The 16749-nt window shown below is 37.2% G+C and overlaps 1 protein-coding gene across 1 annotated transcript; it reads left to right on the forward strand.

Moving 5' to 3' along the window:
- The first annotated feature begins 1132 nt into the window (after nucleotides 1-1132).
- Nucleotides 1133-15076, forward strand: LOC144344667 (uncharacterized). The gene is made up of 5 exons (XM_085497185.1): nucleotides 1133-1244; nucleotides 3677-3728; nucleotides 6348-6492; nucleotides 13435-13725; nucleotides 14571-15076. Exons 2-5 carry the CDS (start codon nucleotides 3686-3688, stop codon nucleotides 14854-14856), a joined length of 765 nt encoding a protein of 254 aa, XP_085353311.1. The 5' UTR covers nucleotides 1133-1244; nucleotides 3677-3685; the 3' UTR covers nucleotides 14857-15076.
- Nucleotides 15077-16749: the final 1673 nt, after the last annotated feature.

Below are 16749 nucleotides of genomic sequence, written 5' to 3' on the forward strand. Positions count from 1 at the left end.
GCCCCATTTCTATATGTGTGCCTGCGTGTTCATCGACTCAGTGTCAGGTTTCTCGACGGTATTTCCATGCCAGACTTGACACATAACTATTCTCGACAGAATGGAAAGCCTATTTTAAATACGGTGGAGACCTTGGTTTAATAGTGAGTCTGTGGTTCCAATATAGCTGGACACCCCAGGGCAGCGGGATGCTGTCAACAATTAAGATGATTCACATTATTTACAATACTTACATACGAGTTTCTTCACTTGAGTTGGGGATTGCCCCTTAAAAAATCCGAGGGTTTGAGGAATTTGGTTTTCTGTAAACATTTTATTCCTGATGTCCTCACATTTTCCCAGTTATTTTACACCTTTCAGCCAACGTGCATTTTTTTTCTTTTTTTTTCAATGTCCTTCACACCGTCCCTCTCAGTTTTCAGATAGGGAGAATAGTTGCCACGCCTTTTTCTCCTTGTAGTTTGTAATTGGAATCGGCAGTTACCAGACAATATCCACAGTGTTTTGTAAACAGATGGAAATGTGATGAAGAAACGTCCCTATCCGTTAGTATCTTCCATGTATCATGTGAGTCAGTGTAAAAGAATACAATATCCGTGCCTATGACCTCGTCACATATTGACGGTTATTACAAGAATCTACTAGGCCTTCCATATAACTTATAACCTTGGTGATAATAACAAGAAGAACATATATAGAACGGCGAAAACAGATGTCATTGACAAGTACCAGCGTACGTATGTGTTCGCCTACATTCCAAATAGCCAGCACGGTTAAACAGCATTACATTAAAAGAGGTATGGATTATGGTAGAAGCTTCCTAATTTCACAAAAAAATCTAGGTCAATATATGCTTGTCGACTTTAAAAAGGTTAGGGGTCACCGGCCTATTGATGGAGAAAATGGCAAAAAGTTTTACTAGTATATTCTCAGGGAGTTGGAATAAATAATATTAAAATACATATTAGTATATATGGTTGTGGGGAGAGTTGTACAAACAAGACAAATTTATATACTAGTATATATATATTCAATTTTGTATTAAAAATTAGCACAAGTTATCCAACTCTATGTGGTCCAAGCCTCGAGATCAGAGACGCCTGATAGAACTCATCTACGCATGCGCTCAGTCACACCTCTTTTTCTCATAACATTTTTTCTTCAGTTGATAGACGAACTTGTCCGAGCACCGTAAGAGTCGTGGAAGGATTCGTGTTAATCAAAATCATTAATTTGTTCGAAAGGTAAGGGTAATTTGCGCTGTTTATTTATTCACATGGATCCAATTGTCTCTTCTATTTTTATGCATTAATTGCCATGGTTATTTCACAGCCAAGTGAAAAGTTCATTTCCATCATATACATCGTCACATTCTGAAACGCGATTCCTGATTCTCACGAGTAATGTCATATTTGTACTATACTGTCTGACAGAAGAAATAAGTAGTTACCTTGTTTCAAGATACGAGCGGAATGTAGAGTTACATGGAAAGGCATAACTTGACCTACATGAATAAAACATTGTAATGTTAATACAATATTAATATCAAAATACATGGATAGATTTGACACTGTATTATGTATGTAATATCACAGTCCCTTCACAATAGTGGAGGGACTGTGGTAATATGCATTATCTGTGGCCTTCTTGTTGATTCAGCCTGAGTAAACTACGTAGCGGTCAGTGAATCAAAGTTGCACTATGATATATCTATACTGTTTATTCATGAGTGGGTGTGTGAAAGTAAACGTGACGTTTTAAAGATTGATTCGATTCGATCGCAGAGATGGATACTTTTTTTAAGCGCAACGGCGACATTTTCATCAATGTTTACTGAAAAAACATGTCGATTTAAATGTTCGATGTATATAAGTAGTCTTTCAAAATCGCCAGGTCATCAGAAGTGAAAGGTCACGTACATTAACATACTACATAAGTCATTACGAACACAGCTGCTCTCTGATTCGTTGTCAGTGCTAGCCAACATCTTTTAATTAGCATAATCACTGGAGTGATTCCGCTCCGGTTTTCACTCCAATGCAGGGGGTCGCCTGCAGATGCATCCAGATGGGATTTCTTTCGCGGTCATACTAGTTTTCGCGATCACTCTTTAAAAGGGCTAAATTGACAATTATATTTTTTATGTAAAACAAAAAAGAAGTCCCGATTTTGCCAGTCTAGGGTTCGTGGGTCGGTTATGAATGGCCGGCATTAGCGAAACCGTGCGATTCCGGACGATGGATAACTTACAACTGCCGTCTTTCCTGGGGGGGGGGGGGCTGTATTACAACGTAATAGTCGCTTTGCTTATAAAGGTTTTAATAAAAATCATCGAAATTTATGCTCGTTGGATCCCGTCGAAGGCTAAATAATGTTGGTGAAGAATTTCTAGTTAACTTCAATGGTGAAATAATTAAAACAGTCAGTTTCAAAAAGTCGCTCAGGGTGGTATTAGACAAAACTCTATCATGGGATCATCATGATGATATGCTTTGTAAAAAGCTTAGCCAAGGAATTGCAACCAACAAGTATAGTACACGTTCCTCTCTAAAAAATAATTTATGCATTACTAAATGGAAAACATCTATGGGCCAGAGGACGTTTCAGTATAGAGGGGTAACCCTATGGAATAACTTACCATCCGTCTCATTAGCCATTTTAAAGAAAACTGACAGAATATATCTTAGTGAAAAAATTGTTGTATATATGGCTCAAGCCTATAAGTGTATATATTGTGTTTTTTGTCCATACAGAGAGGGCCCAATGAAAATTACTTTATTGTATATTGGCCTACCCTCTTTAAATAAATTGTTGAAGAATAAAAATAAATGTAATCAAAAGTTTCGGGTACAAATATACGTATAAAGATTCCCCTCGATTTCAAGCGGTAAACCCTTAATCTGTTTCCAGGGTGAAGTTTGCTTAGCCTTTTTCCAACCTCGGTCAATTCTATTTATAACATCCATTTTTATTTATAAAGAATTGTATTAAAAAACATTTATAACCACCACTCATTTCTGTCCTTTCACTGTATGTGAATATAAACACCCCCATTCATGATTTAAAATTAAAGTAGTTTATAGGTCTTCGATAATCTATCGATAATCTAACATACATTTGTATTTGACCTATTGCCACACAAATACACTGAGATATTCACAGCAGTAGTACAGTCGATATCCAGGATGCACACTATCATATCTTTAGGCGGATGTGTGCAAAGGGGCGTTTCGGCTAAAGTATTTTTCCATGTTGATGTTATTATATAAACATTTCTTGTTTTATTTCTGATTATTTTACCCCATAACCGTTATAATTAATTAATAATGAATAATAAATAAATAAATAAATAAATAAATAAATAAATAAATAAATAAATAAATAAATAAATATATAATAAATAATCGTAAGAATCGCTAATATATTGCCGACCAATGAAAAAATCGCTAATATATTGCCGACCAATGAAAGAATCGCTATTATATTGCCGATCAATGAAAGAATCGCTAATATATTGCCGACCATATTGCCGACTAATGAAAGAATTGCTATTATATTGCCGACCAATGAAAGAATCGCTAATGTATTGCCGACCAATATATTAATCTTTATTTTCAATTAATTAATCTTTATTTTTGCTCGTCCAATTACGTTCGTTTTGAATGTTTTTTCACAGGTGATAATCATGATTATGCAGAAAATATTGTTGACCACAGCTGTTTTTACAGGTGCGTGTACTATTACTACATCATCAATATAATCATGGAATGCAGACATGTATCTTAAAAATGCAAACAAGTATGGAGTAACCCGAGGAGGGGAGGGGCGTACAGGGATTCGTGTTTTGAAGACCAACCGGCAACTCTTCCCATCATTAGTATTTATAGTGTGGTTACCATGGCGACGCGTTCTGTTCTTTGTCGGTCCATGCAACGTATACAACACTAGGGATTCAGAGCCAGTAATTACAACCAATGCATCTATCATATTCACGCGAGACTCTAATACTAATATGAGCAATATTTTGATAAAGAATAGAATGGTCCACAGTCTCTCTAGAGCGACCGCGAATGGCTTATAACTATCTGTATTTATGTTTTACAATTTTTTGTTTTCTCTTCTATTATTACACTTACTTTCCAAAAGTGAGGAATGTGATTTTTTTAAACATTACGAGCTGCAATGTTTACTGTTTAAATGTTATAGTTGACTAGACCATGGTTTTTGCATGTCGATATATCACCGTATATAGGATAATAATCCTGAAATGCAACTAAATAATCTGTATTATAATCTGTGAAAATCACAATGATGACTATCCAGCCCAAGGAACATTTGATACATGTTTTGGAGTAATGACACGCAAAGCCACACGTTTCCATCGTAACAATCACCGACTATTATTGGACTTTTGGGCGGATTTGCCACGCCTGTTCTCAGGTCACCTCGTTGTTATTTGTCCGTTTTTTTGGGAATATACTTCCTCCACTGACGTCACTCTATTCATTGCCAGTAATAATAAATTATTCAAACTGATATAACGTCGACGTATCAGCCGTCAATCTAAGATTAACTTACTAAGCATCATTGGCCATCAGGTACAAATTTTATTTATTTATTAATTGCACGCGTTAGAATGGGACCACCTTACACGCGGCCCCGTGTGACATGGATGCATACTTTGGTCATGTAAAACAATATCACTTTACACGTATATAAATGAGATATATACTTCCAAATACTAGCCCCATGGCCTCTTGATCTCCATATATTAGTATTACTTCAACATCACTAGTATTACGTAACAGAGTTGAGGAACAGCGTTAGCCAATAATCAAAGATCAACAAACACATACCATCGTTTATTTTTAGTGATTATAAACAATCGCGCAAGAAAAACAAAAATATTAACGATGATTCTGTGCTCTAGAATTTGAATCATCCAGAGTTCAGAACACATTTGCACCCACTGTTTAGTTCCACTAAATCTTCTGAGCTTTCAAATGATGCATTGCTGTTACACTATTTGAGCTAACTTTGATTTATGGACTGATAAACTTTTTTCACCCATATTCACATGGAACATGTATGGATAACAAACTGTTACGTGATTGGTAGTGGCTGTCCGTCGTGGTCACCTTCACATTTTGCCATTTGTTGTACATTTAAGACGATATCTTCATTTCTCAAATTTCGATAAAAAATACTTTCGTCATTTCTAGTAAAAGTTATATTTCGAGTTCTTTTCGAAAATGGCAAGTCCGGTTGCTTAGATATTTAGTATATATAGTCCAGTCAATTTAGCGACAAATCTAGGTTGGGGAAAGTCATTTTATTAGTATTTCCTCCAAAGACAATGTACTCCGACTCGGTAATTATGTAATTGCCATTTATCTTGTGATTGAAAGTACAGGTGCCAGTCCATGCTAATAATATCTGACCAATTATTTGTGAGAAAATCTATCTGTTTGACGCCTAAAATATATCACCATAATAACTATGCAAAAAAAAGTGTGTCAGCTTCCTTGGTTTCTCAAGTCATGTTCGTGTACATGTTTGTAACCTGTGACCATGAAAACATATTGCATATTGACCGAACTAATAGGTACCTCAGGTGGGCCTCATTCAGATTCGTTGATTTCAGGACAATAATTTAATTCTCGAATTTTAATGAATATTTTGTCATTTACCATAAAAAGTGATATTTTCTCGGCTACTTATGTAAAAAAACGCATATGCGACTGCCTAGTATATTGAGTACTAGTATATAGGTCCCCCTCAGATGGACCTCAGATTTAATTATGAATACATGTTGAATGGCTTTCACACACTATTCCTAGTTATGTTAATATAAACATCTTCGACATCAAATTCATGTTCTCAGTTTACTCCGCACATTCTTATACTGTGGTACAAAACCACAAGGCTCTCCGGAGAATGTATTATATTAACGTATGAGTATGAGAAGGATTAGCAGAAATGCTCTTCATATCGGCTAGTTATTTTTTTTTCGGTAATAATAGACTATCTGCTCTTGTAACAATTTTGACACCCGAGGAATTTGCAGAGTATTTGGCAGACGGAAAATGTTTTGTTTTAATGAAACGCGGCGTGTGGAATCCACTGCATACCGTTACGGTCACTGAACGTGATCCCATGGACACCGAGTTTGCGAATGCCTCTCACACCGGGCTGTCATATCTGTTGACAGTCCCAAAATATTTTATTTTAAATATGTTAAATGGCTTCGTTGTTTGTATAGATCACATGCGACGCATACATTAACGTGTGACGACCAGTGCCATTCACTAACCTTGATATTAATTGTTAATTATTTTCATTATTAGCGTTGATTGGTATCTGTTATGGACGCACAGATATCGCCAGTTGTCCGACTTCTATGGTAGAATTTGCAGTATGGTTGTCGTCGGCAAACTCAAATTGCAATGAAGGACTCATCCTGGCACTGCGTGAAAGTAAAGACGACTGCCAGTAAGTATTTGTATATACTACATGCGATACAAATATGGGGATAAATCTGAAAAGATAAATATAATGAGGTGGAAATACCCAGAGTTTATTCATTTTACAATATTGTGTACTCCAGGGCAAAACAATATTATTGACTTAAAAAAGTTGGGAAGAAAATGATGGTTGCAATTTTGTGGATAGTTTCTATTTTCGCAGTATTATAGGGTACTTTTTGTTATCCTGAATTATTTCAAAAATCTAGGTTTCAAATAGTGTCGAAAAAATTGTCTTTAAATTGTATTCTATGGAATTGTTCTAAAAATAACAATTTAGGACAAATATTAGGACAAGTGTCTCAAAAAAACGTCATTAAGAATTAGACAGTCGTCGTTCCGCGTCCTGTTCGATATGGGACTCATGAAATTCGAAGACGCGCTGCGCGACGACCACCGCGCTTTAAGTAATTTTTATTCAAATAATGTCAAACTTGGTTATTTTATTAATGGGTATAACATCTTGCCTAAGTTCAATTGTCTTGTTTCTCATGCGAAAATAACTGTATATGTTTGGCCTGTGTTCAAAATTATGGATGCAATCTTGTAAGCAAGATTAATGACAAACAATCTTCTAATTCGCCTTGCAATAACAGCCACTGGTGGCGCTGTTTACAATCAAACCTTAGGCTTGCCAACAGAAAACGTGTACAGTTTTCAAATAACCACAATAGACAGAGTGGCGGTCAAGACCAAACATATGAGATTCCGGATATGTGATAAATGCTTTCTATCAATAATTACACTTTTAAATAATATTCATGAGATATGTCTACGTCATAATTCGATAAAGTTATTAGCATATTGTGTGTGTAATGCGCATGTTTCGGGCTCTTTTCCGTATTTCAAAAACGCATGCATCATCACATTGAAGTCAATTGCAGTTTGTTTTATGCAAGGCAATGTTCAGCACCACACCAAATAATAGTGTTGAACGCTGTGTTCGTATACATAAGCGATGCAACCAGATATATAAACAAGCTAACAAGCCACACCAACCCAGCGACTGCTAAGATTACAATGGATTTGTACACACTCTCACCATGTCATACGATGTAGTACTCAGTTACAATTCTGGTCCCGCTATAATGCTGGGTTTCAATGTCAACGCACTCTCACCATGTCATACGATGTAGTACTCAGTTACAATTCTGCCCCCTATAATGCTGGGTTTCAATGTCAACTCACTCTCACCATGTCATACGATGTAGTACGCAGTTACAATTCTGTCCCCTATAATGCTGGGTTTGAATGTCAACACACTCTCACCATGTCATACGACGTATTACTCAGTTACAATTCTGCCCCCTATAATGCTGGGTTTCAATGTCAACACACTCTCACCATGTCATACGATGTATTACTCAGTTACATTTCTGCCCCCTATAATGCTGGGTTTCAATGTCAACACAATCTCACCATGTCGTACGATGTAGTACTCAGTTACAATTCTGTCCCCTATAATGCTGGGTTTCAATGTCAACACAATCTCACCATGTCGTACGATGTAGTACTCAGTTACAATTCTGTCCCCTATAATGCTGGGTTTCAATGTCAACTCACTCTCACCATGTCGTACGATGTAGTACTCAGTTACAATTCTGTCCCCTATAATGCTGGGTTTCAATGTCAACACACTCTCACCATGTCGTACGATGTAGTACTCAGTTACAATTCTGCCCCCTATAATGCTGGGTTTCAATGTCAACACACTCTCACCATGTCATACGATGTAGTACTCAGTTACAATTCTGCCCCCTATAATGCTGGGTTTCAATGTCAACACACTCTCACCATGTCATACGATGTAGTACTCAGTTACAATTCTGTCCCCTATAATGCTGGGTTTCAATGTCAACACACTCTCACCATGTCATACGATGTAGTACTCAGTTACAATTCTGTCCCCTATAATGCTGGGTTTGAATGTCAACACACTCTCACCATGTCGTACGATGTAGTATGCAGTTACAATTCTGTCCCCTATAATGCTGGGTTTCAATGTCAACGCACTCTCACCATGTCGTACGATGTATTACTCAGTTACAATTCTGTCCCCTATAATGCTGGGTTTCAATGTCAACACACTCTCACCATGTCGTACGATGTAGTACTCAGTTACAATTCTGTCCCCTATAATGCTGGGTTTGAATGTCAACACACTCTCACCATGTCGTACGATGTAGTATGCAGTTACAATTCTGTCCCCTATAATGCTGGGTTTCAATGTCAACACAATCTCACCATGTCGTACGATGTAGTACTCAGTTACAATTCTGTCCCCTATAATGCTGGGTTTTAATGTCAACACACTCTCACCATGTCGTACGATGTAGTATGCAGTTACAATTCTGTCCCCTATAATGCTGGGTTTCAATGTCAACTCACTCTCACCATGTCGTACGATGTATTACTCAGTTACAATTCTGTCCCCTATAATGCTGGGTTTCAATGTCAACACACTCTCACCATGTCGTACGATGTAGTACTCAGTTACAATTCTGTCCCCTATAATGCTGGGTTTGAATGTCAACACACTCTCACCATGTCGTACGATGTAGTATGCAGTTACAATTCTGTCCCCTATAATGCTGGGTTTCAATGTCAACACAATCTCACCATGTCGTACGATGTAGTACTCAGTTACAATTCTGCCCCCTATAATGCTGGGTTTGAATGTCAACACACTCTCACCATGTCGTACGATGTAGTATGCAGTTACAATTCTGTCCCCTATAATGCTGGGTTTCAATGTCAACACAATCTCACCATGTCGTACGATGTAGTACTCAGTTACAATTCTGTCCCCTATAATGCTGGGTTTCAATGTCAACTCACTCTCACCATGTCGTACGATGTAGTACTCAGTTACAATTCTGTCCCCTATAATGCTGGGTTTGAATGTCAACACACTCTCACCATGTCGTACGATGTAGTATGCAGTTACAATTCTGTCCCCTATAATGCTGGGTTTCAATGTCAACACAATCTCACCATGTCGTACGATGTAGTACTCAGTTACAATTCTGTCCCCTATAATGCTGGGTTTCAATGTCAACTCACTCTCACCATGTCGTACGATGTAGTACTCAGTTACAATTCTGTCCCCTATAATGCTGGGTTTTAATGTCAACACACTCTCACCATGTCATACGATGTAGTACTCAGTTACAATTCTGGTCCCCCTATAATGCTGGGTTTCAATGTCAACTCACTCTCACCATGTCGTACGATGTAGTATGAAGTTACAATTCTGCCCCCTATAATGCTGGGTTTTAATGTCAACACACTCTCACCATGGCATACTATGTAGTAATAATAATAATAATAACTTTATTGCATCCTTAGAAATACAATGTTTCTATCAGTTAATAGCAATAAAGATTAGTTGTGATAGTTGTTAAAAAAAAGATAAAGCAAGTGTTACATATCAAATGGCATTTTTATTTCTTGATTGAAATGCATTATGAATATAGTTGCCAATCTTTTTTATTATTACATCATCTTTTGAAGTCATCACGAAATTAAATTTCTGGAGATCATCCTGGGTTTCTTGTGGAAATATAATGTCTTGTATGATTTGTTGGCGTATTACTTTATATTGTGGACATTTCATAACAAAGTGCAGTTCATCTTCTATTTCATTCTGTAAACATTGTTTGCAAATTCTATTTTCAGTAGGTATTTTTGGTTGCATATGTCTTCCGTTTTCTATTGCTAAATTGTGATTACTAGTTCGAAATTTTGTCATTGAAATTCTTTGTTTCAAATTTAGCACATCTAAGTACTTTTCAAAATTATAAGAGTCTTTGAATTTTTCATAAGTTCTCAGCTTTGTTTTTTCAGTTATATTTTTTCTCCAGAAATTTATGTATTTTTGTTTGACAACTTTGCCAATTTGCTGTATATGTTTTGTTAACCAATCATTCTGTTGTTCTCGTGAAAAGTTCATGTTGTTCATCATTTTTTGTATTGAAGAGTACCATTGTAAATTGGATTTCTTTTGTTCAAGGTATGCTTGTTTTGTGATATTATTGTTTGGTAATTTACTGATACGAGTCCAGTATTTTAATAAATTGATCTGAATATCTACTAAGAGTGGGAATTCTCCTACTTCGGCTCTGCATGCAATGTTTGCCACAAATTTGTTCAGTCCTAGTAGTTGTTTGTAAAAATTCAATTGTGTTTTTTCTGTTATTGTTTTGTCCCATTTGTTGTAATCTTGAATTTCATGGCCCCCAGATTTCAGACCCGTACAATAATATTGGTTGAATACACCTTTTAAAAAGATGGATGAAAGTTCTACAATTTGTTTCTGGTGGTAGGAACTGTTTCAATGCATACATTGCTTTGGCTGCTATATCTGCTAAATTTTGTTTGGCTTCAGTGTAGCAGCCATTTGACTTTAAATTTATACCCAGGTAGTTGTACATATCTATACAGGTAATATTTTGTTCATTATAATAGAATTTTTCTGTCTTTTTCAGTTTTCCTCGTCTGAAAATAACAACTTTTGTTTTTGTCAGATTTACCTGAAGTTTCCATTTATGACAATAAACTTCTAAACTATTTAGTGCATTTTGTAGACCGTTTTTTGTTTCAGATATTAACACTAGATCATCTGCATAGAGTAGGGAACTAATTTTACAGTTATTCAATGTAACCGGATCTAATGATTCATCTTCTAGTGATTTATTTAAGTCATTAATAAACAAATTAAAAAGCATTGGGCTAATGACACAACCCTGCCTAACACTATGTAGTATGCAGTTACAATTCTGGTCAACAGAAGGAGAGCACTGGAAATAATACAATACGTTATAAAAGAGTAATTTCTATTTGATACACATTTTTATTTTCTACTTCAACACTTGATGAAAACGAGCGTGTTTGGCCGGCGGTACACAGCATAGATAAAACATTTCATTAATTATGAGACTGTAATATGAGCTGGTACAACCTCAGACAACTACTTTTCAGTGGTCTGAGGTATAACTACCCCAGACCATTCGTCCCGGTGTTATCGCTATCGCCACACGAGACTCCAGCTTGTCTCCTATACAATTTGACTGCGCACATCCAGAAAGTAGATGTAGCTGTGATTGGTGGAATACTAATGAGTTGAGTGTCAATCAAACGCCCACGCTATCTTTAGTAAACAAAGTCACGTGACACGCGCCATTTTAGTTTTGATTAGTACATCCATGGTTCATCGGATCGGAGTGTCGGTGCTCGCCATCCATAAATCAAATCAAAATGATTTCTAAGGAAATTGTCGCTAAGTACATTTGAACTGCGGTCATCATTGCAAATTGAATGTGAGAAAGTTATGGAACGTCGTTTTGAACTTGAACGTGGTCGGGCAGGCGATTTCAAGGCAGCACGCTTAACCCTTTCGTTCACAGGTTGGGAGATATTAGAATGACTGACAATTTCACGCCACTGTTTTACATTATTGGCGGATTTTTCTGCGCTATCAATCTTTCTCTTACAAACTAGACATAGATGAGACGACAGAGTCGCTCCTTTCACAACGTCGCACTGGATCAAATTGGAAAGACGATTTCCATAAGTTATCCCTCCTGCTTTTCCTGGCTTGAATAAATTCACACACGACTTTAACTGTCCACAAACTCGAAGACTACACGAACACAGTCTACAATAGTCGTCCGCAACAATATGTATGTATTTCTTCGGTGTACTGATGCACGAATGCACCGTGACACGGTGTTTCTCGGGTGTCGCCATCGCTGAGAATGCCGCCGGCGCAATTTTTCACCCAACTCGCGATTCTGTTTTGCAACATTTTATCAATATTCCCTTTGACAAAATCGCCGACAAAAGCACCGCTTTGCTGATCTTTTGTTCTATAATTCTTAATGCAAACACCGTCCCTAGTAGTAATTAGTAACGTCGCCTAGTACATATGAACGGTCGTCATTGCAAATCGAACATCCTTTTGAAATTTGGACGTCGGGCAGGCGATTTCAAGGCACCGCACTTAAATATTAGCAACATATTTTTCTGAGCGGTTGTTTATTCTCTTTCAAACGAGACATAAATGTGACGACATAGTCGATCCCTTATCCACCGCTAAGAATGCCGCAATGTTTCGTTCGTTTTGCAACATGCCACAAATCGTCGAAAAAAACACCACTTCGACGGAAGCTTGCGTAATAAGGGGGTTAAAACAAGAAAACAAATGCCATGTTTAATACATATCGACCTGTTTTACTTGCGAAAGATAACGGAACATGAACTCGTTTCGTGCGACTTCGGAACCCGAAGGAACACACCAACAACGTTGAATTTACCCGCTATCTTCCAAATATGGTATATTAATTTATTCAGTTGTTTATTTAGAGTGACGTCCGCGGTCGAATGCGATTGGCTATCGATGTCAGTGCAAAGGTCATATGAATATTAAAATTAAGTGGGCGGAAGGAAAATTGTATAGGAGACAAGCTGGAGTCTCGTGTGGCGATAGCCATAACACCGGGACGAATGGTCTGGGGTAAGGTATAACTTACCGCTGCCAAACAGAAACAACAACTATATACGCAAGGAACGCAGACTGAAAATCTAGGCCAAGAAATTCAGAACAAAGGCAAATCCTGGGAAGCCGAAAAGGTCTAGTCAAACATTAGGGCGCGATAGAAAATAAACTCGCATTCTTCATCAAACATGTCACATAATAATTAGGAGGTTATATGAATACTCCCACGGTGCAAATTGAAAGGACAAAGTGTGAAACCGTGTAAAATTAAATTCATTCATAAAATTGTTCAATAATGTTCCCCCTGTAATGAATGACTCTTCATCTCACAATACGCTTTGGGATTTTCTGAATTTTGTTCTCACTGTAGTACCTCATTTTGCATAAATGTTATCATCTCTTGTCTTCCCACAGAGATAAGGTAACAGATCTTGGAACGTGTTTGTCTACCGCGCGCGACAAATGTCTCGCTGGTTTAGATGACGGCGATATGATTGGAACCATGATTACGCAGTCCCTGGACCCGGTCATCGAAGCAACAGCATTCTACTCAATTATATTCTGTTCGAGTGGTGTAACCACTGACTGGACTCCTACAACCACTGTTTCAAGCTGTGACGATAGAATGGACGCTGCCAGTCAAGAGTGCCACGCTCCGTTTATGGCTATATTTAACGAGGACAGGGTTGACGACAGACTTTGCGAGTAAGTAACTATGATATCACTTGCCCGTGGCTCTAGAATCTAGCTTGATAGTGTTGTTCTGTGCAGGTATACATTTGCAGTTGTACGCAAATTTCATGAATTAAAAGACAAACTAGTATGTAACGGACAATATAGAAACGGTCATACCCAACAAAAACAAAACAAAGGAAAACAATAACACAACTTAAAATCTGATGTAATGCACGGCGTGAATTTCGTTTTATAGCTTTTATTATATTTATATTATTATTTAGTACAACTTATATGTTGTATTACTTTGAAGCGAAGGGTTCTTCACCTGCGCATGCGCGGGAATTGAGTCCCAAGCGACGATAACAACACACGCTAAAAACGCAAGGCACATAGGTAGACGCTTATTTGACACGCTATGGCCATGACGCATACGCAGATGACGAATACCCCGATTTAACTATCGCCACATATGGTCACAGCTTTGTAGAGAAAAATTAAATAATTTTGATCAGATTCTTGGAATTACCACACTATGAAACATTTGTTTCTTATGAATACTTTAACCGATCAACTTGATATTTTGCATGGAGCATGTATGGCTAAAGTTTTTTTATCAGAAAAAAATACCAGTCACATTTGCGGCAAAAATAGCCACAATTTCGGGCATTTGTTTCTCAGGAATGCTTTAACCAATCAACTTGATATTTTTTATGTATGACATGGGCATTATACGAGAAATAAAATATCTATCAGTAGGTATATATTAAAGCATATTTATCTTCTAAACTTGGATCCGACTAAGATGCGCTGCAGCTTCAGTCTACATTGCTACCGTCATGTACTATATCATATAACTTTTGGGTTATTTACAGTGCCTATAAAACCATGGTGTCGTGCGAGACTGGTAAAGTGAGAGAGTTATGTCCAGACGCATCTGACATGGAAGTGGGATTGGACGAGCAAAGTAGAGCTATGGCCAACTATTTTTGCGTGGAGGATGACAGCGTGAAAAGTACTGTCAAATCCATTACAACGACAGTCACCTCAGAGGTAATCGCCACTACCAGTGATGACGGGGTAGGAGCAGCCAGTGTTGCTAAGCTTTCTTCCATAACATGTGGCTTGCTTTTTCTCATGGCTTTTTACTTTTTACTGTAAAAAGCCCATAACCACTTGGAGAGTATAAAACAGCTTGCATATAAACACGGTTTAATAGCCGTTATAAAAAGCGATAATTAATTTTTGCTGCATTTGTAATAAGTTTGACAATTATTTCACCCTGTCTGATATCACGTGACTACCGGCCTGAATATAATCAGTTTCGTTGGAAATAAAGATTGTAAAGAAAAAAACAAAAATAAATGTCACATTGTAACTACCTCGTGTTCTATGCAACTTTTAATAACGTAAACATTCACAATTTATGTGTAGGCAAAAAATCCTCCCTGACTACAAGTGAGGATGCCACCTGTTTCATAATGATTACATGTGTTCTTGTGAATGTAAGGTTCAGAAGATCAGAAGTTGTCATGCACAATATAGTTTATGTTATGAAAGCTGTGCGGAGGCATAATTAAAGAAATCCGAAGGTTGAACATGTGTGCGTCATTTAAAAGATTAAGTGAGATGAAAGCGATATTTCGATGAAAATAAAAAAAGACACGTTAGGTTTTAGTAAATACATGACAAAATGGCGAAAACTATCTATATTATTGAAATTGTTTAGCTATCCTGAGGACAGATGAGATACGAAGCGAGAGAACATAAAACTTCGTGACCAGACAACTAGAAAACAATTTGAAAAATATTACATGCATTTTTTATCAGTCGTGTTGGTCAATCTCAAGTAATAATTAACAGCCTCAAAGGGAAATTAAATTGACTACACCGGTAAAACTGTTACAGATAAGCGGCTTGAATTTTTAATAATTGTTTTAAATTATATTCACTGATACTGTATTTGGATGAATATATTTGTGGAATTTAAACAATGTTCTTGTATTACACAACTGAGTATTCGTTCGATGAAACAATAAAATTCTCTAATACACTTGAGTTGTGTTGTGTTGATGGGTTGTTACTATGACTGATGTCGCGGGTATTACAGTTTCTTTAGTCTGTGGGGGTACTGTGGTACAGTCTTCAGCATTGAGTCGTCAGCGAGGGCGTTGTAACTATTGTCGACCATGTCGATTTTCTGGCAAATCATATTTTGTTTTACCATGCAAGAATCATCGTCTGCTCGCACGATTTTGTGTCCGTTCATCCCTTCGATATTTACTGTGTGGGGTAGCCATCTTAAACCTTACTCTGACCCCCCCCCCCACAAATAAGGATTGTGAAACGCAAAATTCCAAATCTCATCAAACAATCAGCGTGAATAACTTTCGACATCCCTTCAGCCTCAATTTGTTTATTCTTCCACGAGAATAGAAATGAAACTGAAAAAGTGTTTTCTCTGCACATTTTGCAAATTTTGTTAGCGGAAAGCTGAATTTATCTTAAACGATCGTTTATATTTTTACCAACCAACTGCGCAAGAAATATTCACGACTTGATGAACGACTAACTAAGTTAGATAAATCGCTCTGTGAACTGAAAAATGAAGTTGGTGAAATCAGCGAAAATGGAAATATATGCGGGATCGATGTAGCTGAAATTGATAACAAGCTAGACCAAATTATTTCTCGACTTGATATCTTGGATCAAGATGCAGATAAACAGGAAGCGATTAGTAGACGGGACAATGTCAGATTTTACGGAATTGCTGAGGAAACTGGTGAAACGTTTGCTAAATGTAAAGATAAGGTAATCAATATTTTAAATGCAAATGTGAAAGATAAAGTATGGGTACCACGTGACATTGTAAGGGCTCACCGAGTACCAAGCTCACAAATACAAGGTCGTGTACGACCAATAATAGCTAAATTTCACCATTCAGATGACAAGATAATTGCACTCTCCGGTCGGCCTTCTTTAAAAAAGGCTGAGATAGGTATTGGAAATGACCTCAGCGCAGCGCGAATCCCTGGACAAGCTGAAATTCCAGGG

Source organism: Saccoglossus kowalevskii, chromosome 3 (genome assembly GCF_978046115.1).
Source record: "Saccoglossus kowalevskii chromosome 3, keSacKowa6.1, whole genome shotgun sequence".
In the NCBI taxonomy this organism is placed as follows: Eukaryota; Metazoa; Hemichordata; class Enteropneusta; family Harrimaniidae; genus Saccoglossus; species Saccoglossus kowalevskii.

Excerpts from the sequence above, each read along its gene's own strand:
- LOC144344667 (XM_085497185.1), top strand. The coding sequence starts at position 3,686 with ATGATTATGCAGAAAATATTGTTGACCACAGCTGTTTTTACAG. Across the intron at positions 3,729-6,347 it reads GACCACAGCTGTTTTTACAG|CGTTGATTGGTATCTGTTAT; the intron begins GTGCGTGTACTA and ends TTTCATTATTAG. Across the intron at positions 13,726-14,570 it reads GTTGACGACAGACTTTGCGA|TGCCTATAAAACCATGGTGT; the intron begins GTAAGTAACTAT and ends GGTTATTTACAG.